Source organism: Pipistrellus hanaki, assembly GCF_964339955.1.
Source record: "Pipistrellus hanaki genome assembly, chromosome: 9".
In the NCBI taxonomy this organism is placed as follows: Eukaryota; Metazoa; Chordata; class Mammalia; order Chiroptera; family Vespertilionidae; genus Pipistrellus; species Pipistrellus hanaki.
Genome location: NC_140511.1, coordinates 64,705,379 through 64,729,895, shown reverse-complemented (window position 1 = coordinate 64,729,895; position 24,517 = coordinate 64,705,379). Strand labels below are relative to the sequence as shown.

The 24,517-nt window shown below is 55.9% G+C and overlaps 1 protein-coding gene across 1 annotated transcript; it reads left to right on the top strand.

Annotated features, from left to right (window-relative positions):
* Positions 1–9,669: 9,669 nt before the first annotated feature.
* On the top strand, positions 9,670–24,517 carry RTN4RL2 (reticulon 4 receptor like 2). Its single transcript, XM_084894874.1, has 3 exons — positions 9,670–10,102; positions 15,314–15,795; positions 23,139–24,517. Exons 1-3 carry the CDS (start codon positions 10,072–10,074, stop codon positions 23,889–23,891), a joined length of 1,266 nt encoding a protein of 421 aa, XP_084751000.1. The 5' UTR covers positions 9,670–10,071; the 3' UTR covers positions 23,892–24,517.

Genomic DNA, 24,517 nt, shown 5'->3' with positions numbered 1-24,517 from the left:
GAAAGGTCCCAGGTTCGATTCAGGTCAAGGGCATGTACATTGGTTGCGGGAACATCCCCAGTAGGGGGCGTGCAAGAGGCAGCTGATGGATGATTCTCTCTCATCGATGTTTTTAACTCTATCCCTCTCTCTTACTCTCTGTAAAAAATCAATAAAATATATTTTTTAAAGAGAAAGATTAAAAACAAATAAGTAAATAAATAAAAGGGCCTTACCAGTTAAGACCTCTACCCATAATAAATGAGTGCCTCTTTTCCCCATACCCTGAAAAAGCAAGAAACTCATAGACGCACTTTGGGAAGAAGGTATGTTGGCTTGTTTTAGACCCCTCATATTTAATAAGACCAAGGGAGGACTACAGTGATGAGAGGACTCTGGGGTCAATCAGCACGAGACTTGAATCCAACCTCTATGACTTACCCATTCTGTGACTCCCACAAATGCCTTAATCTCTAAGGGCCTTGGTTTCCTAACATGTAAGGTAGAAATTTAAAATCACATCCATTTCATAGGGTCATTATAAGGAGTCAGTAATCAAGTTTCAGTTATGCCTATAGATAACAATACTGCATTGTGTACTAAAAAATCTGTTAAAAGATAAATGTCATGTAAAGTGTCCTTACAACAATAAAATAAAAAGAATTGTTCAATGTATATTCTTAGGCCCAGAGATGGGCCAATGGATTGGGGGGGAGGGGGAGCGGGAACAATAGAGATAATGTATATGTAAAGCTTCTAGGATCGTGCCTGGCACACAGTAGGAGCTTAATAAATAGGAAATAACTATTGTGGTGGGCAACCTTATGAATATGAGTGTCCTCTTTGTCTGTTAATGGTTTTGATTGGGATTTGGCTCAGAAGCCTTGGGGAGGCACTGTGCCTGGGGACAGGAAGGACATGGGACTGAATGCACCCAGCTGGGAGGGGCTGGGAGAGCCCAGAGAGGGCTTCTAGCTGGGATGGGTTCAGACCTCAGGAATGACTGTACCTGAATGTGCAGGGGGTGTAGGTTGGGGCATAAAATAGTTCAAATTTTCCAAAAAGGAGTGTACAGGATGATCTTAGGTGATTTTTTATACTACTAATGTTTTTGTATTTTATCGTACTTTGGTAAATATAAACACATTTAAGAGATAATTCCAGCCCTGGCCAGTTTGGCTCACTGGATAGAGCATCAGCCTAGGAACTGAAGGGTCCCAGGTTCGATTCCGGTCAGGGGCATGTACCTTGGTTGCAGGCACATCCCCAGTGTGGGGTGTGCAGGAGGCAGTGGCAGCTGATCAATGCTTATCTCTCATTGATGTTTCTGGGTCTCTATCCCTCTCCCTTCCTCTCTATAAAAACTCAATAAAATATATTTTTTTAAAAGAGATCATTCCAAGGCAATTCTTGCTCAAGATAATGCTAGAGAAGGTGTTCAAATGTTTAAGGAGTGCATTGATTTCAAATTAAAGATTAAGTAAATCATAGCACATGGTGTGTGAGCCAAAGTTATCCCCCAGATTGTGATGGTGATACATTAATAACTGAAGTTCATTAAACAACAACACACAAAGTCATGGGAATCAGCACAAGTTCTGGAGTCAGACAGCCTGCGGCTTGGCCACGTACTATGAACAGTTAGGCAGGTGCCGCTAACCTGGAGGGATCTCAAATTCCTGGAGTGATCTGTAAAATGAGTGTAATATTAGTTTTCACTCAAGGGTTGTTCTGAAGAGCCAATAAAATCACATACGTGACTCACCTCACTGCCTGGAAGGTAATGAACACTTAACAAATGTAATCATGGTAATTATTCTAGTGAACGTAGGCTAAAGAGTTTTGATTGTATTCTACAAGCAGTGAAAGAGGTTTTGTTTTTATAGAACTCATTCTGTCATGAAAATAACACCTCAACAACATGAACAAGGAACACTCTCTTTTTTTTAATATATATATATTTTTTATTTTCTACAGAGAGGAAGGGAGAAGGATAGAGAGCTAGAAACGTCGATGAGAGAGAAACATCGACTAGCTGCCTCCTGCACACCCCCTACTGGGGAAGTGCCCGCAACCAACGTACATGCCCCTGACCGGAATCGAACCTGGGACCTTTCAGTCCGCAGACCGACGCTCTACCACTGAGCCAAGCCGGTTTCGGCACAAGGAACACTCTTAAACAAAAAGGAGAACCAGTCGCTATTCTCCCAATTTTAAATAATTTTCGTTTTTGCACTTTCTCCCCCAGACTTTGTCAACACGAGTACTGGTTGTTCATGGTTGCAACCACAGTGTTCATGCAAATTTTGTGTCCCGCTTTTTCTCAACAAATGTGCTGTTACACACGGTTTCCATGCTTCAGCATATTCCTCATAATGTCATTTTTGTGGCTGCAGTTTTGCACTGGTGAGATTAGCCATCGTTTTCTTAACTATCTCACTGCCTGGAGGAGTGCAGCAGGGTCACCCACTGCCCACCTGGAGCTTTTTCATGCTGAATTTCCTTTAGATCAATTCCCGGAAGTTAAAGTAATAGGACAAAAGGTGATATTTTTCAAGGCTCTTGTTACACATGCCTAGATTCTTTTTCTTTTCTTTTTTTCTTTTCTTTTTTTTTTTTGTTTTTGTTTTTGTTTTTGTTTAATTCTCACTCAAGGATAGAGGGAAAGACAGAGTGAAATACCTATGTGAGAGAAACACATCAAAGTTGCAGGCCGATGTTCTATCCACTGAGCCAAACTGGCTAGGGCCACTTTACTAGATGCATTGCCTCACTTCCTCATTTATATAGTGAATGGACAGGAGAAAACAATCCCTTTTCCCCATAATGCTGTGGGCTGAAGCCACTGAATTTGCAAGAGAGAGTGAGGACCTGTGTGAGGGGCGTGGTAAGAAGCAAGATGGAGAGTCACTATCTCTAGTTCAGGGGATATGGACCCTCCTGCCCATCCCCACTGCCCCTGTACAATTCAGACCCCACTAGGGGACCAATCACAGAAGCCTACTGACAGATTTCTCTGTCTCTCAGCCCATTTTCCTCAATTAATCTCAGAATTACTCTTCCCAAGGTGTAGCTTTGATCACGTGCCTTACAAGCCACCAACGGCCAAATCTGGTTCCAAATGATTAATATCTACTGATCTAAATGCTCACTCAAACCCATAAGGAAAGCACTAAGACTTCAACAAGCAAACTGATGAAAGCTGTGGACAAGTACTTTCCCCAGCAGGGTGAGCAGAGAGTCAGCACATACATAGAAAATGGTTCAACAGAAAACCAGGTGAAAGATGTGGACAATCACTTTGCCCAGGAGGCCAAGCAGAGAATCAACAAATACGTGGAAAATAGTTCTACCCATTAATGATGAAGGAGATGGGACTGAAGACAGTATGGGGGGAGCGTTTCATACTTACTGATTAGCCAAATTTGCAAGCACCACCAGCCAGTGCTGACAAGGCTGAGGGAGTCCCTTTGCTGCTGCACTAATTCTCCGCCCCTCCCCACCTCCTTGGAGACACCTTCTTCTTGTAGTTAACAGGAGCAGCAGAAGTCTCTCTTGTGCCTACAGAATGTTGATTGCCTTTAGCTCAAAATACTCTGCATTACACAGAGACACATCTTGGGGTGACTCATTCTGAATCCTTAACCCCATAAAATGGGTTCCCAGACTAAAAGAGTCAAAGGCAATTCATTTAATAGGCATCCCCAGGCAATGCTTCCCAATACTCCCCATGCCTACCCTCCAGACTTTCCCCACCTGCTGGACGTCAGCATGACCATAGCACCTTGCAACATGATTAGCATCTTCCTCTCTAGACCGGCGGTCCAGTAGGTCAGCAACATTTGCCAAGTACCTATTCTGGGCCAAGGCTGGGCCAGGTGCATGAAATAAACAAAGGGAATATGGACCCTGCACTCAGTGAAGTCACAAGCTAGGGAGAAAGGGAGGCTCTCTTCTCTTGGAAGGGAACTCAAGCAGATTTAATGGGATCCAACTTTCTAACCAATACACAGACCTCCAGGGAGTCAAAATTCTGATTTGTGGCCAAGATTGTCATGGACTTTCATGAAAGAAGGAAATATTTGTATAGACCTGGATTCAGAGCCTGGCTCTTTATTTTATTTTTTTAATATATTTTATTAATTCTTTACAGAGAGGAAGAGAGATGGATAGAGAGTTAGAAACATCGACGAGAGAGAATCATCAATCAGTTGCTCTCTTGCACACCCCTACTGGGGATGTGCCTGCAACCAAGGTTCATACATGCCCTTGACCGGAATTGAACCTGGGACCTTTCAGTCCTCAGGCCGACGCTCTATTCATTGAGCCAAACCGGTTTCAGCCCAGAACCTGGCTCTTTAGCATCCTGGTCACATCCCTTTTGATTAAGTCATCTGCAGGGCTGGAGTGCAAATGGAGGTACTGCTACCAAGGACTGGGAGGTTTGTCCCCACCCCCCACCCCCCCAGCCCACAAGGTACCCTGCACCTCCTACTACATCAGCATTGCTCCTTTGTATTCTTCTAAGAAACCTGATGTTGAAAAGCTAGGCTCAGTTGTAGAGATCTGACTCCTTGGAGTTCTATATAAAATACAGCCACCTCCTCTCCTTTTAACAAATACATCCCCATTCCAAACAACAAGGGGTCTCATGGACATGCATGGAAATATCCCACCCACATGTCCAAGCTTCAGCCACACCCTTTGGTCAGGATACACACACTGGCAGAAAGGGAGAGATGTCCACACAGATCCTGGAAGTAGACTTGGGCCATTTGAGCAAGAGATTCCCATGTCCTGGCTACCCAAAGTGTGGTCTAGAAGGGAATTCAGGCTCCCAGAGGGCACATCCCTCAGTCTCAGGGACTTTTCACTCCATGGAGGAACCGTTGGCTGGAGTTGAACCAGAGCAAAACCCTCGAAAGCATGGGACCTAAGGCAAGACCCTTCTTGTCCAAATCTAAGCATAGTATTATCTCTCTGAGTTTGTTTCTCCATCTGTAAACAGGGGGTATTAATAGACCTTCCTCCATAGAGTTACTCTATTAAATGAGTCAATACACATAAGTTCATGACATAAAATAAGTGGTTAATAGAAGCCAGTTATATTATAAAGAATATAAGTGGACAGGGACTCTAGAAACCAAGCAGAGAGGATAAAACACCTCTGACACCCTTGCTCCTTAAACTAATCTAGTTTAGGCTTTCTTCCCTGTTTTATTTTATTTTTTTTAATATATATATTTTATTGATTTTTGATAGAGAGGAAGGGAGATAGAGAGTTAGAAACATCAATGAGAGAGAAACACCGATCAGCTGCCTCCTGCACACCCCCTACTGGGGATGTGCCCTTAGCCAAGTTACACGCCCTTGACCAGAATCGAACCCAGGACCCTTCAGTCCGCAGGCCGACACTCTATCCACTGAGCCAAACCGGTTTCGGCTCTTCCCTGTTTTAGAAAGAACCTGGAAAGGAGCCGTGTCCCCATCTGGCTGGGCAAAGTAGGCTGAGGAACTCACTGTGGGAAGGGTGACAAGTGCAGGCCCAGTCCCTCCCACCAAAGTCTGTGGTCACCGACAAGCTCAGGGGCAGGCCTGCTGGCCACTGGGAGAGCTGTGGAGCCCAGAGTGGGATCTAGGAGATCTCTAGAAATTCCGATCTTCCCCTGGAACTCTCATCACACCCTCAGAGCTGGGAATGAGATCCAGCTGAGACGCTCCATTTTTGGTAGTTTCCAATTCCAGAGCTACAGAGAAACAAGGATGTCACAAAGTCATGGCTCTTTGAGAGTTCCAAGAGCATTCAGTTTAATGTTCCTTTTGATGATGTTGAGCCTAGAGAGGAGAGCGGTCTGTCCCAGGTTACCCGGCCATTCAGAGGCAGAGTCCAGGCTAGACCTCAGGACTTCTAATTCAGGTGGAGATTGCTTTCATCACACTGAGCAGCCTGGTCTGAGCCAGGGGAAGGTGGGGCAGTGGAGGTTAGCTTGGGGTCAGACACACAGAGGGTATGAGATTATAACTAGGAACTGACTCCCTGACCAAGCTCTGTCACTCACAACTGTGAGTCCTCAGGTTATGAGTGTGCTTTCTGCCCTTACACTGAAACATCCATTTCTTGGTGTGCTGTTAGACTAAAGGAAAAAAAATTAATACTATTATTATTAGTGTTTATTGGCACAGGCTCAGGGACTCTGTTAGGTTCTCTAATGGTTTATCTCATTTAATCCTTAAGCAACCCCATGAGACAGTATTGCCCGCCTCCCATTTTCTGGATGAGAAAGTTGGGCCTCTGAAGAGTTAAACACTTGTCCAAGGTCATCTAGCTACTGAGCAGCGGAACCAAGACATGAACCCATCAAAGCCTGTGCTCTTGACTATTGAACCACCCCGCCTCGTGCAGTAACTGTCAAGAGATCTACACAGGGAGGTTGCCAAATGGGTGGAGAAAAGGACCAGGGGAGTTCTGTAGACTCACCCGATGGGGTCCCCCAGATGGAAGAGAGGCCTAGGGTGTCACACAGAGCAGGGAGTGCTGTTACTAAGGGGAAACTCGGAGGAAGTGGATACTCCTCTAGTGTGGGCCAACATCCCGCTTCTTCTACATGACTTCCTTTCCACTGTTCTCCACACAGCAGGCAGTCCCCCTTCTCAGGGAAAATCTAACCATCAGCCATTTCTGGAGATCCTTGGCTTCCTGTGGGGCTGCAGATCCATCGACAGTCACCAGAGGGCGGGCCAGCTCTATGGTCAAGCCTAAGGACCCAGGACTCCCCAGGATCTAGCCAAGTGTCCTGCCAGGGAGGCACCTAGTTGCGCGATGGTACAGCCCTCCGTCACCCTTCGCCATCAGCTTTCTCCCTCGGTCCTCAAAACATCTCACCGCAGAAGTTCAACTCACCTCGAAACAAGGTGTCTGGTTCTTACAGGAATAAAGATCTTGTGAGTCACCACCCAAAAAGGCAATGGCAACAGGCACCACCACAGCCTCTGCTCAGAACTTCGTTTTACCAAGCACTTTCTCATACCTTGCGAGACGGGAGATTCATCAAAGCCTTATTATGAGCGAGTGTCATGTTCACACTGTACAGATGAGGAAACTGAGGCACCAGGAAAGGGAGTAACTTGCTCAGGGTCACCTGGAGACCTCTGGTCTTCAGACTGCAGACAAAGCTTATCCAATTCCCTGCCTGTCTGGAGGGGTACTGGGGGAGAGACAGCAAACGTGGGTAGGGAGAAACAAGGAGTCGAATGTTCTACCAGGAAGAGCAAATGCATGGTGGCATTTCCTGTGGACAGACCAGCCAGCGACCCCACCACCCCACCACCCCTTCCCAAGCATACTGAGCACCTGCGGAGAACACAAAGGAGGACTCCTGCCCTCAACAAGCTGGCAGTCTAGTGCGAGAAAAGCGGTGCATCAGCAGGTAATGACAGGAAGTCGACGCCTGTATGAAGGGACATGGGCAGAGGGGTCCATAAACGTCAGGAGCATATAAATTGGGGTGTCCTCTGGGGCTCCAAGGCCTGAAGAAGAGACCTAGAGCCAAGGACTGTTGGCAGAGGCACCTCTTTCCCTGAAGCTCGCCCCGAGATGGGGGCTCCCCTCCCAGCTCCGGGTGTTGGGAACCCGGGGTCTCCCCACCCCACCCCACCCCTCCCCTCTGAGAGGAGCGCGGGCTCCTCCCGGGAGGGAGCCGATGACAGCACACCTGAGTCAGCCCGCCGCCCACCTGCCCCTCAGCGTCTGTCTACGCATCTTGTGATATTTCGCTCCCCGGGAGCCAGCCCCGCCGCGCTCCGGAGGCAGCTCGGCAAACAAACCCGGCGACAGATTGTGCCGCGGCTCATTCCGGGGAAGGACGCCAAATCCCACCCTGCTACCCCCAACACTCCCTCCCGCCGCCCCCTCCGGGCCTCCTCCCCCTCCGGGCGCGGGCCCTCCCTCCCCCGCGGGGCGGGTCCTGGGAAACGCGGGGCCGGTTCCATCTAGATATGGGGGGAGAAGGAGCGGAGCCCCAGGGACCCCTCTTTCCGCTCCGGCCCACCCGGTGGAGAGAAGATGGGGGAGAACGTCAGGTGCCCAGGGGCCTGGTAGCCCAGGCCCAGCAGAGGAAGGCCCAGCAGGGGGCGCCCGAGCTCAAGGTGCAAGTGGGCCAGGAGCGCACAGGGCACAGAGATGGAGGGACTGGGAGCCACAAGGACCGAGGGAAGCGACAGAGCCACGGGGAAACGAGAGAGAGAAAGAGAGAGAGGGAGAGAGAGAGAGAGAGAGAGAGAGAGAGAGAGAGAGAGAGAGAGAGAGAGAGAGGACAGCGAGTGCATAAAGGGAGGAAATGACAGGGAGGGAGGGCAGAACAGAGACCATCAACTATGAATAAGGGGGAGGGTGGGTGTAGAAAATGAGGGGGGGGGGGGAAACTAATGAAAACGAGGGAAGAATGACACTGTGGATGGCACGGAGAATGAATGGAAAATCAGACCAGCATTTATACAGCGCCGACTGTTTGCCAAGCGCCGCGTAGCACTGAGATGGGAGAGGAGGAGCCAGAGAGAGGCGGAGGGATGAGGGCTTCCTGGTCTCGGCTCCCGGGAGGGGCCGTCGGGGTTCCAGCACGCAGACGGCTCTGACACCAGCCCTCCTGGCCACTCCAGCTGTCCCAGCCCAGGGCCGCGCCTGCTGGCCGCGGTCCCTCCCGAAGCGACTCCCCCCAAGCCCCGCGCCTGTCCCGCGCCGGGATGGCCACTGGGCCGGGTCAAAGCCAGGATGTTTGGCATCGCCGCCTGGGTCAGGAAACGGCCGGCTGCTACCTTCCCGAACGCCGCCGCGAGGGGCGCGGGGTGGGGGGGCGCATGAGATCGGAACGCACCTCTCTCCAAAGGGAAGAAGCAACTCGCGTGCAGCCAAAGCCCCCCTCCCCACCCTTGAGCGCTCTCCGGGCCCCACGCGGGAGACGGGGTGTCCGGTTTTGGACACATCAGCCAACACACACATCAAAGCGCGCCTACGTGCGCACCCACATTCGCACCCGCTCGCAAACGCACCAGGCACGCGGACACACGGGCCCCGGCCACCAGTCTCCAGGTCCGCTCGCTCGGCCAGGCTCCCGCAGCCTCACGTCTCCCTCCGGCGCGGACACGCACGCGGGCGGGCGGGCGCGCCACGGCTCCCCGGGGGCACCCTCACGTGCCCCGCTCTCCCCGGGCCCGCGTGTGCACACTCATAATCACACCTGCGTGCACGCTCCTAGGCACCGACTCTTGCCTGCACTCTTTTCCTCTAGTCTTACTCTCGGGGCTCGGAGCCCAGGAAAAGAAGGGGAACGTGGAGCTCGGAGCGCTCCCGGGAGGGGGGGGGCGGAAAGAGATGTGGGGGGTCTGGACCTTGGCACCGGGGATGCCACGAGGAGGCGGGGAGGGTGACCCGGGAGCCCATCTCCTCCGGAAAAATTAGTGGGAGGGGGAAAATGGACAAGTCCATGAGGTTCCATACACTAAAGAGCCTCACCCCCCCCCCGCCCCCCGCCCTTCCGCCCCCTCTCCGGGATTTTTCTGGAAGCGAGGCGCCGCGAAGACTCTGGAGCACGGTCGTCCGGGTACCCCCAAGGAGGGGTCTGGCGGGCCGCTCCCGCCTCCTAGTGGCCAGGAAAGGGTTACGTCGGCGAGCCGGGAGGCGAGGGCGGAGCCAGCGAGTGCGGGAAGGAGTGGGGGTGGTTGGGAAGAGCATTCTCGCCGTCCCCACTCTCCCTCGGCTGGCGGCCGGGGCGCACGGACCCGGGCGCACGGACCGCGCTGCTGGGGAGCACCCTCCCCGGGCTCCGGGCTCCGACGGCCAGCTCCGGCCCTCCCCACCCCGCCGCGCCCCGCCCCGTCCCGTCGGGGCCCATGGCTCCTCCCGAGGCCCGCAGCCCGGGGGGCGCAGGGTAGAGCGCCGCGGCCCGGCCGGCCTCGCTGCCCGGGGACTCCTCCCGGGCCCTCCCGGAGCCCCCCCACCCCCCGCGGAGTCCCCGCTGTCCGTCTGGCGGGCTCGGGGAGCGAGTGGGAGAGCCCCCCGCCCCCCACCGCCGCCCCCTCTCCGAGCGTCGAGACAAGATGCTGCCCGGGCTCAGGCGCCTGCTGCCAGGTAGGGACCCCTGCCCGCCGGAGGGCGGGGGCCGCCCTGGAGAGGGGAGAGGAGGGGAGCGGAGGGGGGGGACGTCCACCGGGCTGGGGTGGGGCAGGTGCCGGGTGTGGGGGTAGCCTGGGCAGGGGCAAGCCTGCGCCCCGGCCCCGGCCCCGCCCCCAGGGCTGCCGCCGGCCCGGGGAGCGCACCGGATCAGAGCCCGGAGCCTGCGGGGAGGTGTGGGGAGCTGGTGATGGAGGGTGTGGGGGGAAGAGGGGACGCCGGGGCCGGGCGAGCCGGGCCCGGAGGGGGCAGGGAAGCTCAGGTTCCGCTGTCCCGGCTCCACCTGCTCCCGGGGACGCGGAGGACTCGGGCCGGCTGGGGAAGCGCCGACTCAGCAACTCCCGCGCCCGGCGCCTCAGCACTTTGCAGTCACCTGAGAGGACCAGGGCTGTGGGTAGGGGGCTGTCTGTGAGCATGAAGGCGCAGAGGAGGATCCACACGTGCCCCCTGGCAGGACAGATGGTGGGCGCTGGAAAAAGAGAGTTCCACGGATTGATTGACAGCCAAGGGTGTGGGCCAGGGACTGGGGGCGGGGCGGGGAAGGAAGGGGTCGGAGGGAGGCGGATAGAAGGGGGGCCATCACGACGGGGAGAACGTGGTGGTCAGCGAAGGAGGGAGACAGGGAGGAGGAGGAGGAGGAGGAGGAGGAGGAGGAGGAGGAGGAGGAGGAGGAGGAGGAGGAGGAGGAGGAGGAGGAGGAGGAGGAAAGGTTGGAAGGGAAAGGCGTGGAGGGAAGTGGGACCCAGGTGGGGACTGAGGAAGAAGGAAGGAGAAGGTAGACCGGGTTAGGGGAAGGGGTGAGCAGATGAGTAGGGACAAGCACCCAGAATCTGAGGACAGGTTCCTGGGAAAGAGCCTGGGACCCTGGAGAGGGGAGTGGGAAGACCAGGAACCAGAGGAGGATGGGGATGGTGGGTAGAGACGGAGCTTCCGGCACCGGGGAGAGGACCGAGGATGGGCGCTGGGGTTGGGGATGGGTAACTATCCACCAGAGAGGGGCTGGGAGTTGGTGCCAGGGTGGGGACGGGAGCTGGGAAGGAAGGAAGGAAGGAAGAAGAGAAAGGGGTGGAAGAGAGGGATGGCGTGGGGGTGGGGGTGTTGCCAGGGATGAGACAAAGAGGCTTCTGGTAACCACTTCCACGTGGGAAGCCCTCCATTCCCAGAGCGCCGCCCGCCCGTGGCATCCCTTCTTTCAGGGAGTGGTCAGGGGGCTCGGGGCTCAGGGCTTTGGGGGATGGCCGTGAGGGGAGAGGGGAGGACATTTGCATGGAGTGGCAGCCTCAGAGGGTGGGCACCCTGGCTGGCTCCATGCTGCCATTTATATCTCTGGACCTCACGTCGGATCCTGCCGCCACCGCCGCCGCCGCCACGGTGACTGCTTATTTTGGGGTGTCACCTTCTGGCAGAGTGAGAAGCCGCTTGCAGCAGCCTAAGCCTCCGAGGCAGCGTCAGTGCCTCCGGAGGCCCCTGCGTCACCACCGGCACTGCCACCACCTCCATCCCGCTCCTCCTGGCTCCCACCTCCCAGCCCCTGCCCCCTCAGCAGCTGCCCCAGGCCCCAGCCTTTTCCCAGCCTGTCCTGCCCGAGGGGAACTGTTGCTTCTCATCCGGGAGGAGCCTGGGACCCTCCTTCACAGTCAGAGGCCTGGGCTTCCCAGGCCACTCTGCATCGGCCTCTCTGCCCTGTGGGTTGGTGCCCTGGCTCCTGCCTCTCCCCTGGGTCCCTCTGCTTCCTGTCCCTGGGGCCTCCGAGCCAAAGGGTGGCTCCAGGGGTGAGAACGGTGTTCCTGAGTCTTGATTCTCCGGAGTGATGGCCCAGATTCCTTGACAGTGGTCCCTCAATGAATGGATCCTTTTTGGCTCTGGGCACCTCAGCCTTCTGGGATCGATACCGTGTCCTGGCCTCTCTCCATCCCTCCTCTGGTCAGTGCTGGCCGAATCTTCTGGGCACTGGTCATCTCTCCTTGACTCCCAGCGGCCTCCCCGCTGGAGCAGCCCTGACCTGAAGCCCAGGAGAGGAAGGTTGCAGAGTGAGCCTGGTTCCCTCTTTGCCTTGACCCTGAGCAGCCCAACAGATCCAGGGCCATGGCTGGCCCAGCCCCTGCGCACCTGGGCGCAACCTGTGTCCTCCCGTTCTCTCAAGGGCAGCGTCTCTCGCACTCAGAGCAGTCTCTTTGGGTGACCTGGGGTCTCCCTTTGTCCATTCTGGGTCCCACCTGTATCAGCTGCGTAGCCTGAGGCAACTCACTCCACGACTCTGAGCCCCCCCCCACCCCCCTCTTCTGCAAACTGGGGCCATTGTATGGCTCTCCCAGGGCTTAGGTTGCATTCTATGTGCACAAAGACATGCGCGAATAGTGTCTGGCACACAGTAGGTGCTTAGTAACAGATGGTTTCTGCCTGTTTCTGCTCTACACACACACCCCTGCAACATTACCGTTACCTGCAGACTTTAGAAAAAAAGGACAAAAGGGAGGAAGGGATGAGCAGAGAGAGCAGGGACACTTAGAAGGGGCTTTCCTAGGCCCATCGAGGAGGGGGGAGGGGGGAGGGGGGAGGTGACATGAAGGCTTCGAGAAAGGAAGTGAAGCCAGACCGTCAGCCATTCCGGTCAGAAGCTGAGCCTTCCCCTCCCAGGCCTTCAGTGGCGTTACCTGGGCAGTCAGAGCTTGGCTCTGATGGCCACTGAGGCGCCCCCGTCCAGCTCTGATGCCCTGTGCACCTTGCCCCGGTCTTTGCCAGGGATTCGCCCCCCTGGGGGCTGGCAGTGGAACTGTGGTCCTGGAGACAGAGGAGGCCACAGGCCTGGGGGGAAGGACAGATGGGGAAGAGCCCTGAGAAGCAGGGATGGGGAGAGGACCGTGGTGAGAGGAAAAGGGCAGGGACAGGAGGGCAGAGGAGGGAGAGAAAGGCACAGCTCCCTGCCCACGCCCCTCCACCCCCCTCAGCCCAGGAGCGCTCCAGCCATGCCTGGGGGCAGAGAAACCAGTGCCTCCCACCTCCCCCTCCTCCGAGCCTCCAGTGAGAGCTGCAGCCTGAATTATGGATGAGGCTCCTTGGGTTACAGCTGCTTTGCATGGCGGCGATGGCCAGAAATGGCAACAGAGTCACTGTTACGCAGCAGCTGTCATGGAGGGGCCCTGCTCGGGCGTGGGGAGGTGGGCCACCATGGGAGAGACACGGGGACGCGGGGGGGGGGGGGGGAAGAAGGGAGGAGCCCCTAATGTGGGCAAGTGGGGGCCAGGGAGCTGTGGGGAGAGGGATGCTGGCTCCCCCTGAGCGGCTGAGCTCAGCCTCCCGCCGGGAGAGACCCTGGAGCCGCACGAGGCCCCCGGCTCCGGAGCACGGCTCCGGATTGCACATCCTCCCCTCTGTCCCTCCTGGGGTACCAGTCAGCCCTAGAGGCCGGGGGAGAGCAGTCCTCCCCGGGACTGGCGGCCTTCAGGGCTCACACTCTCATGAGCTTGTGGAGAAGGGGTGGGATTAAAGGGATCAGAGGAGGATTTGGCTTTCTCTGGTGTCAAGTCCTTGGGGGAGCGAGCTCGGAGGGTGCCTCTGCCAGGAAGGAAAGTGCCCTAGCCAAGCATGAAGAGATCCTTTTCTTGCCCTGCCAGACCACTGTGCTGTGTGACCTTGGGCAAGTCGCTTGCCCTCTCTGAACCCCAGGTGTGACTTCAGTAGGACAAGCGCTTGAACCAGGTGGACTGGAGAACCTTTCCAGCGCTACATCTCCCCTGTTCTAGCCCCAAGTCTCAGCCCTGCTATAGCCCACTGAGGTTCCCTGTCCGCGCCCACATCCCACCCCTGCCAGGTTCTGCTGAGGGGTGAGAGACACGCTCTCCCCCAAACCCCCACGAGGCTCTGAAACACTCAGGAGAAAGTCATCGTGAACTGCCGCACGGGGGAGGGGTGAGAAGGGCCGAGAAACGCGGAGGTGGTGTGAACGCATAGCACAGCCGGGCTGTGTCACTGGATGTTACATCACACCCAGCCTACACACGCACGGGGCCGGCGCACGGCACTCGCACACGCGTGGGGACAGCCCGCACATGCAGGGGGGACCGGGGATGCTCGTGGTGGGGCCCCACATGTGAGCGGGAGCATACCATCGGCATGGGGTTCCCCACCCTGGCTGTGGGTCCCCCATCATGGCCACGCCTCTCAGACACCCCGGCCCCGCAGCTCTCCCGGCGGGGCAGTGTGCGCCGGGCTCAGACACAGACATCCACACACAGCAGCCGGCATCACGTGCGGTCATGCACCCCTCCGTCTTCCCAGGACCTCTGACCCCCAGGGAGCCCTGCAAGGAGGTCCTGGGTCCAAGGCCCACTCGGCCTGAGATTCGCAGAGATCTCAATTTAGCCCCAGCCGGTCTCAGCTGGGGGCGATGTTGCTCCCCAGAAGACATTTGGTAATGTCTGGAGACATTTGGTTGTCAGAATCAGGGGGAAGGTGTGACTGGCATCTAGTGGGTAGAGGACAGGGATGCTGCTAAACACCCTAAATAGGACTGTCCCCCACCACAAAGAGCGGTCGGCTCAACTCTCAACACTGAAGTTCAGGGGTCTGAGAGTTAACAGAGTCAAACCCACCACGGTGACAACAAGAAGGAAAAGACCACCACTCGCCAAGCAGCCTGCAGCGTTTCCAGTGTTTTCTCCGCATTTCTTTATTGTTTTGTTAATACACCAGGGGTCTCAAAAAGTGGAAGTGGCCGAAACTGGTTTGGCTCAGTGGATAGAGCGGCGGCCTGCGGACTGAAGGGTCCCAGGTCCCATTCCGGTCAAGGGCATGTGCCTTGTTTGCGGGCACATCCCCGGAAGAGGGTGTGCAGGAGGCAGCTGATTGATGATTCTCTCTCATCAATGTTTCTAACTCTCAATCTCTCTCTCTTCCTCTCTGCAAAAAAATCAATAATATATATATATATATATATATATATATATATATATATATATATATATATATATATTTAAAGTGGAAGTGGCCAGGGCCTCTTATAATTAGGTTGTTTGCACCCAGAACCCTCCCACCTAGGAGCCAAGCTCCTGGCTATGGGAGGGAGGGGGTCTTCTGGTCATGGGGGGATGTAGAGGGGGTGGGCAGGCCCCTGGCGGGCACTCCTGCCCTTGCAGCCAGCCCAGAAAGGCCTGCCCCCTGTCCCCACAGGTCCCGCCTCAGCCTGCCTCCTGCTGCTGCTCCTGGCCCTGCCCCCAGCAGCCCCCAGCTGCCCCATGCTCTGCACCTGCTACTCGTCCCCGCCCACCGTGAGCTGCCAGGCCAACAACTTCTCCTCGGTGCCGCTGTCCCTGCCGCCCCGCACCCAGCGCCTCTTCCTCCAGAACAACCTCATCCGCACGCTGCGGCCGGGCACCTTCGGGCCCAACCTGCTCACGCTGTGGCTCTTCTCCAACAACCTCTCCACCATCTACCCGGGCACCTTCCGGCACCTGCAGGCCCTGGAGGAGCTGGACCTCGGCGACAACCGGCACCTGCGCTCCCTGGAGCCCGACACCTTCCAGGGCCTGGAGCGGCTGCAGTCGCTGCACCTGTACCGCTGCCAGCTCAGCAGCCTGCCCGCCAACATCTTCCGCGGCCTGGTCAGCCTGCAGTACCTCTACCTCCAGGAGAACAGCCTGCTCCACCTCCAGGTGAGCCACCCACCCAGGCGCAGGCCCCTGCACACCCCACCCTCCTGCTCTCCCCTCGCTCCTCTGCCCCTGTGTGTGCCCCTTGGCTCTCCCCAGCCCGCCCTTCCTGCCTCAGCATCTCAGCATCCCTCTCCATGTCTGTCCCTTTCCTAAGTGTGTCCCTCCCGCTTTCTCCAGAGGCTTTCCTCCATTTGGTCGGTCTGTCTGTCTGTCTGTCTGTCTATGCCTGTTTGGTTCCCTTGCTGCCCTTCTCACTCCCTTATCTCCACCCCTCACCCCACTGTGTGTCCCCTTCTGCCTCTGCCTGTCTTGTCTGTCTATCCCTCTCTGCCTCTCTCACTGACTTGCCTCCCCGCACTGTCTTCTGGTCTTCTGTCTGTCTCCCTTCACACACCCACTCCACGCGCACCCCATGTCTGGTTGATGTCTGTGTCTTTCTGTGATCTCTCCTTTCCCCTTCGTTTGCCTTCAGGGGCTCTGTCTTCGTTTGCCTGAAGGCCTCTGTGGCTGCTTTCTCCCCCCACCCCCAACCCCCCTCCCACTGCCGCTGGTGTCCCAGAGAAGGTCCCACCTCTCTCCAGCACCCTAGCTAATGGGACAAAAAGAAACCCTAGCCTTTCTAGATCCCCATCCCCAACCTGCCTTCTCAATGAAAGGGAAGAAGGAAGGAAAAAAAAAGGGTAAAGAGCTGTTAAGTAGCTGGAAGATGGATGCTCTGAAAACGGAAGGAATAACAGTAATTGCTATTTATTGTTATTATTATTGATCTAACTATTGTTTATTGTTGTTATTAAGCTGACTGTCTGACAGTCAAATCCTCCCATTCTATTTCCCCAGGAAGCAATAACACACCCTCCAAACCACCCTCCGCGGGCTCCACGCCTCAGGCTGGCAGGGGGCTGGAATATCCAACCCTCCCTTCCCCCACATGGATGGAGGCATGCCCCCGCCCACCCAGGGGTGCTGATTGGAAAATCAGGTCAAGGTTTATGCTGATAGAGACAGTAACAATGGCAATAATCATTTAACCAACACGTATTGTGCACCCACTATGTACAAGGCGCTGAGAATACAGCAGTTCACAAAACAGACAAAGCCCCCTGCCTTCACCGAGATAGCACTCTACATGGTGGAGACAGAAGTGATATATGATAGCCCCCCTCTTATCTATGGGAGCTTCGGTCCAAGACCCCATGGATGCCGGAAATCTCAGATAATAACGGAACCTTATATGTACTATGTACATACACACTTGTGTTTATAAAATAGGCACAAAAAGAGATTAACAACAATAACTAATAATAAAACAGAACAAGTATAACAATAGACTGTAGTAAAAGTTAAGTGCATGGCTTTGGGGCCATAATTAAGGAAAATAGAGGGGCTTAAATGCAGGCACTGTGGAACCCGCACACATGATCTGACAGCTCAGGTGGCTGCTAAGTGTCTAACAGGCAGGGAGCGCATGCAGCATGGAGACGCTGGACAAAGGGATGATGGCTCACATGTGGGTGGGATGGCTTCGAGATTTCTCCACGCTGGATAGAGCAGCATGCAACTTAAAAGTTATGAATTGTTTGTTTCTGGAATTTCCTACTTAATCTTTTTGGACCATGGTTAACTGCAGGTAACTGAAACCATGGGAAGCAAAACAGTGAAGGGGAGGCAGGGGCTGCTGTACATAGGATGTTGGAAAAATATGTCGTGTTGTTATGATTGCATCAATAATGGTAATAGTACCCACTACCACTTAGTGGGCACGCTCTGCATGGGGCGCTAGGCTAAGGCCTTTGTGGGTATCGACTCTACCATGTACGAGCGTGTCACATTCTTCAATCCCCCTGAGCCTCAGTTTTTCCATTTGTACACTGGGGGTAGCACCAGCCCATCTCCTAGGGATTTCGTAAGTGTAAGTGCATGAATAATTTGTAGAGCACTTAGAATAGTGTTTGGCATGCGATACCCACTATATAAATGCTTGTTAAAATACTATTTTTAAAAAAAGAGGCAAGCCTCATTTAACATGGATCTCAGGGAAATGGCCCATCTTGGACCTCATCTCAGAGATCTGGGTCAACTTCACGGGTGATGCCCAGGTCATGGGTGGATCCTAGAAAACTCCCTCTTTTCTCTCCTTCCTACCTTTGCCTGGCACCTCACCGTTTCCAAAGCACGCCCAGCCACCTCATCTCATTTCCACAGCCCCATCAGGAGATGCCCAAACCTCCCCACAGAGGAGGGAACTGAAGCCCAGGGTCCCAAGACTTTGTAGATATCAGGCCTCTTCACAGGAAGTCTCTCAAACCGTTGCCCATACGCCTGGGGGTTCACATGTTCTCCGCAGCATGCTTAACCTCACAAAAGCCCAGCAACAGAGATAGCTAGGGTCAGAGGGCCTGAGCTGGAATCCCTGCTGGGTGGTTTCCTGACTTATGTAACTGAAGGCATGGTGCCTCTCCTCTCTGAGCCTCAGTTTCCTCATCTTTAAAGGGAAAATAAATATAAAAAAGCATCCTTTCCACAAAGAACGGCTGTGCAGAGGAAATGAGTTGTGTAGATACAGCACACAGTTCAAATCCTGTCATTAGAACTGGCCCTCCATGAACTCTCTGAAACAGAAAGTTGGTTCTACACACCCCTGGCCTGAATGGTATGGCATCTCCACACCGGGTCCTTTGTAGAGAAAGAAAGGAAGAGTCAGCCTCTGCCTGCGAGCCGCCTGGAGGAACCCGGCTGGGAGATGCCCCCAGTGGGGCAGGAAACCTGGGCTGGGGTGATATCCACAGGATGCAGGTGTGAGCCGAGACAGGGCTGGGCCTGCCCCCAGAGGGGAGCTTTGGAGGAAGCAAGAGGACCACAGCTTGTAACGGTTAGGAAGGCGGAGATGGAAATGGGGTGGGCTGGAGGCTCTCACAGTCTGTCTTCTGTGTGCCAGATACTGTGCCAGTTGAGTTCATTCATCAACGGATATGTATTGAGTGCCTACTACATGCCGGGCAGTGTTCTGGGTGCCAGGCACCCAGAGGTGAACAAAAACAGTCTCTCTGCTCTCCTGGAGCGTATTTCCTACTCGAGGGGAACCAGAACCTTTCACTCATTCACCAGCCTGCGTGGTGTATAAGAGCAGTCTTTGTGCTCGGGCACATCTGAGTTTGAATGCCAGCCCCACCTCCACTTGGCTCTGTGGCTTTGGGCAAGTTACCTCAGCACTGGAAGCCTGCATGGCCCCATCTGTAACATGGAGAGGATGCCCTGTGCCTCAGGGTTTGTTGTGAGGGTTTCAAGGAGATGCTACTTGGAGAGGGCTCAGCAATGTGTCTCACTCAGTGTAAGTGTAACCCGGCCACCTGTCACTACTTGAGCCAATTCAGCAGAGACAGGGTTGAATCGTTTAGGAGCGTTTATTCCAATACTGCTGGCAGTCTGGGAGAGCAGCAGGTCATCCACAAAAATCTGCTCTTCCCTCCCCATAAGCCAGCTGCTTATACTGGGTAGAATGGCAAAGATTATGTGGGAAAGGACGAATTCCAGGCCTGGGGAAGGAGGCAGGTTACAGGCAGTGCGGGCTTGGGCAGGGGGAGAGGGGAATTGTAAAGGGCAGGCACCTCCAGGACCAGGCTGTTTCAGCCATGAGGCTGTAGGCAGCTCTGGGGAAAGGAGGATGGATTTCATTCCAGTGTTAGTTGCCATGCCCCGGGGTGTGCAGCTGTCAGCCAGGTGAGAATGTGCTTTCTCTAATCAGAACGGAACAACGACGGTGAACAGGGCATGATGACTATTTCTCATAATCATAGCTAGTCCCCAATATTCTATTTCTGCCCCTCACATAAGCATCATTCCCCCCGCCCCCTTTGACAGCTAAGGACACTGAGGCTCAGGGAAGTTAAGGCACCAGCCCAAGGTCACCCAATTAGCAAAGGGCTCGGCCTAGCATTGGCCCAGGTCTGTATGACTCAAGTGTAACCGTTCAGAATCCTGTCTCCAGAGTTCACGTCCACATTCTAATACATATTAGCTGTTGAAACCTAGGCTTGCCCTCTCCCAGCCTCCCTTTCCTAATCTCTGAGAGGGGAGATAACAGCATCTGCTTCACGGGGCTGTGATGATCAGGTTGCTACAGGAGACGTGTGTGGCACAGAGCTCGGCCCATAGTTAAGGCTCAGTAAGTCACCTGCTTGCCTATGCTGACGCAGACCATGACAATGACACCAGGCATAGATTGGTGATCTCTGTGAGTGAGGAGGAGGTGGGGGGGGGCGGGGGGGGGGGGGCCTGGCACAGAGTAGGCACTCAATACCGCTTTGTTGAATGAATGAGGTACATTCCAGGATTCACTCACTCATAAATATCCAATGAGGATGGATCTGAATGATCAACACTCTCAAGTCCCTTGTCTCACAGATACTAGGTAGTAAAAAAACGGAGACTCAGAGAGGTACCTGGAGCTGCCCAAGGTCACACAGCTCAGCCACTGGTGCCAAAGACTGGAGCTTGGGAGGGCTGGGAGGAGGCAAGGTTAAGAGCAGGATGCTGTCCGGAGGAGAAGTGGGGGGGGGGGGGGGGGCAGGGAGGCTGCGTTGAGATTCCATATGGATGTGGAGAGCTGTGAACTGGCTGGGGGAGGTGAGGGAAATGTGGTTTTGGAAATGGAAGAAGATGACTTTAGCAGCCACTCTCAGCCCAGAAGGAGGGGGCGATGGAGGGTGGGGGTAGTGGGGGAGGGCGAGGGCTGTGAAAGTCAAGAGCTTATTAATGCACAGAGAAGGTTTTAACGGTGGAGAGAGGACTGGATTTGAGAGCTGCAGCAGCCAGGAAGTGGCAGCGGGATTTGGCAACAGCTTGGATGGGGGGAGGGGAAATGGACCCCCAAGCTGAGGTTCAGAGAGGGAAGGGGCAGGACTTTTGCAGAGGGTAAAGGGGGAAGGAGAGGAGGGTAGCATCAAGGAATTTTGTAGTCCAAAAATTGGAGCTGTGGACCAAAGGTTCAGCAATTCCCTAGGGGCTCTGAACCTTGGATCTTCTCTCCCTAACCCTCCCAAGCCAAGCTCCATCACCTGTGCTCCCTCAACTCCTCCCCCTGCCCCCCACTAATCCTCTCACAGCCACCTCTGAGGGTGTCCCACTCTTAATGGCACCCATACAAAAGAGAACCCCTAGCTAGGTGTTTGAATAGAAGGAACTCAGAGCCCACTCTAAGGGAGGACCAGGAAGAGGACACGGGTACCAAGCCACATGGGGCCCAGCCAAGGCCACAGAGGTCCAGGGAGCCCTCCGGAGACCTGGACTGAGCGTGGGGGTGGCAGAGGGAGCGGAGAATGCTGGTGTCAGAGGCAGCCGGGAAGGTTGAGGGGGACGGATCTCAATGTGGCCAAGAGGAGGGATCTTGGCAGGCTCAGTTCCTGCAGCGGAGAGGGCGGAAGCCAGATGGGAGGGGGCGAGAACACGCAGGAGCACAGGAAGGTGGAGGCTGTGGGTGTGGGCTGGGAGTCAGTGCCCTGCCCCCGCCTGAGAGCCTTTGACCAGACTCCTGGTGGGGTAGGGGAGTCATTTCCCGAGACAGGGAAGGGTGGGAGAGCCACCATCGGGAAACAGGTCCCCCAGGGCACGCTAGCTTGAGCATAGAGGATGCCTGAGTCCCTAAGAACCAGACCTGCTGGGCCTGCTGACCACAGTGATGGCCTGCATCACTGAGGGAGGAGGGCCTCAGTCCTGGGGCTCTGGACCCCTCTGGCAAACCCTCCACCTCTCTGGGCCTCAGTGCTCTTCTCTGTAACAAGTGTGCTGGGCTGGTAGACTCTGGAGCTGATCATCCCTTTTGTGAGCTGGTTAAAATGCAGAATCCAGACCCTGGGCCCTCCCACGCCCACACCCTCCCCCACGCCCACTCCCCCTTCACTCTGAACCACAGTCCAAGATGAGCAGGGCCTGATTTGGGCACTGCCCAGCCCCGGACAAGTGGGACAGCCCTTCTAAGCAGGCAATGAGGTAGGACATCAGGCAGCAGCCGTCTTTCCCCTCCCTGGCTGCCTTTGGGGGTAGGGATGCAAGTGGGGGGGGGGGGGAAGACACCTGGTCCCCTTCATATCTTAGCCTAACAGCAGGACTTTGGGACCCCGGGGAGCCACTCTGGTCGTAATAACCATTATTTCTTTTTTTTTTTTTTTTAATATATTTTATTGATTTTTCACAGAGAGGAAGAGAGAGGGATAGAGAGTTAGAAACATTGATCAGCTGCCTCCTGCACATCCCCCACCAGAGATGTTTCCACAACCAAGGTACATGTCCTTGACCGGAATCGAACCGGGGACCCTTCAGTTCGCAGGCCGACGCTCTATCCACTGAGCCAAACCGGTTTCGGCATAACCATCATTTCTTGAGGGTGGTGGAGGTCCCCACCAGGTCCTTAGAGCATGATCTCATCTCACCCTCCCCCAGCCTGCTGAGTATTCTCCAAGTTATTCTCCAAGTTATATAGACCGAGGCCACAGAGGCTCTAGGAGGCTAAAGAACGTGCCCGCAGTAACGCAGCTGGGAAGAGGGCACGCTGAATGGGCACCAGGGGCTGTGACTCCTGAGCCCAAGGGCTTCATCCTCGGACTGGATGCCGGTGTGCCCGGCACTGTGCCCGGCTCTTCACCGTCTGATCTTTATTGGATCGTCTTCTTTAATCCTCAGATCAAGCCCAAGAGGAGGTACTCTCCCTCATCCCCGTCCCATCGATGAGGCGACAGGCTTAGAGAGATTACTGGCTTGGCCAAGTTAAAGATAATGGCCAAGTCCTAGAATGCCTTCCACGTGGGAAGCTCATTCTAAGCGCCTTAAGCCGTGTTGCTTCTCTTAATCTCCACATCTTGAGGTGTAGAGATACCGTGACTTGCCCAAGGTGGCACAGCCAGCTACGATACACCCGGGGTTTGAAGTGGGGAAATCATCAGGCTTCTCCCTCTGCACGCTGAATCGGTATCTTCTTCCCCGAGTGTGGTCCCCAGACCAGCAGAGGCGGCACCTCCTGGGAACTTGGAGACAGGCAGATCCTCCGGCCCCACCTGCTAAGTCACAAACTCTGAGGCCAGCGCTCCGGGATCCCCAGGGATTCTGATGGTCCCTCAAGTTTAAGGACCACTGGCCTCCCTTTTATCCTCTGTCTAGGTTAGAGGAGGGGGGATTCAAACCCAGGACTCCGAAAGGAAAAGTCAGATTGCTTCCCACAGTGCCCACCCCACCCCCCGACACACACACACACACACACACACACACACACACACCTGCAGGCCCTGGGGGAGAAACCTCCACCTGTCTCAGGCCCTCTCTCTTCTCTCCCCCACCCCTACCCCCTCTCTCAGGATGACCTGTTCGCAGACCTGGCCAACCTGAGCCACCTCTTCCTGCACGGGAACCGCCTGCGGCTGCTGACGGAGCACGTGTTCCGGGGCCTGGGCGGCCTGGACCGGCTGCTGCTGCACGGGAACCGGCTGCAGGGCGTGCACCGCGCGGCCTTCCGCGGCCTCAGCCGCCTCACCATCCTCTACCTGTTCAACAACAGCCTGGCCTCGCTGCCCGGCGAGGCGCTGGCCGACCTGCCGGCGCTCGAGTTCCTGCGGCTCAACGCCAACCCCTGGGCGTGCGACTGCCGCGCGCGGCCGCTCTGGGCCTGGTTCCAGCGCGCGCGCGTGTCCAGCTCGGACGTGCCGTGCGCCACGCCCCCCGAGCGCCAGGGCCGGGACCTGCGCGCGCTCCGCGAGGCCGACTTCCAGGCCTGCCCGCCCGCCGCGCCCACGCGGCCCGGCAGCCGCGCCCGCGGCAACAGCTCCTCCTCCAACCACCTGTACGGCGTGGCCGAGGCCGGCGCGCCGCCCGCCGACCCCTCCACCCTCTACCGAGACCTGCCCGCCGAGGACCCGCGGGGCCGCCAGGGCGGGGACGCGCCCACCGAGGACGACTACTGGGGCGGCTACGGGGGCGAGGACCAGCGCGGGGAGCAGACGTGCCCCGGCGCGGCCTGCCAGGCGGCCCCGGACTCCCGGGGGCCCGCGCTCTCGGCCGGGCTCCCCGCGCCTCTGCTCTGCCTCCTGCTCCTGGCGCCCCAGCACCTCTGACTGCGGGGCTGGGACTGCGGAGGAGGCCGGGCTGGTCCCCCTCCAGCCCCCCAGCTGCAGCTCTGGCCCAATCCCCGCCCCTGGCCTCGCTGCCTCCATCCCCATCCCCCCTCCCCTGCTCCGCCCTCCTCGGGGACCAGGCCGCCTCTCCCTGCCTCCTGGGATGCCGGCTTAAGACTATCCCCAGGGGCTATGTCTGGTGGTGGCTCAGCCCAATGATGATTCTCCCCAACTCTGGCCACTAACTCGGTGCCATCCCAGTTAGGGGTGGGGCATCCCAGGCAGGCAGGCGCTGACCCCTTCTCGCAATGTCCACCCGCGGACTCGAGAGGAACCTTTGCAGAGCATCTTCCACCAGCAGAGCCTTCAGAAGCTCCGGAAGGGAGCGCACCCAGGAGCCCTGCGGAGGGATGCAACTCGGCGGGGCCAGGCTGACCCTGGGCCGCCGCTTCTCGAGCCCCTCTCCGTCTCCTCCCGACACGGGAGGAATACTTTTCTCCTACGTCTACTGGGACACTTTTTAGGGTGCCTGGAGAGAACTTTCCTCTCCACCGCGGCACCCCTGTGTGGTGAAGATCAACACAAGTTGTTTGGGGGGGAAATTTATTAAAAATTCTATTATTTTA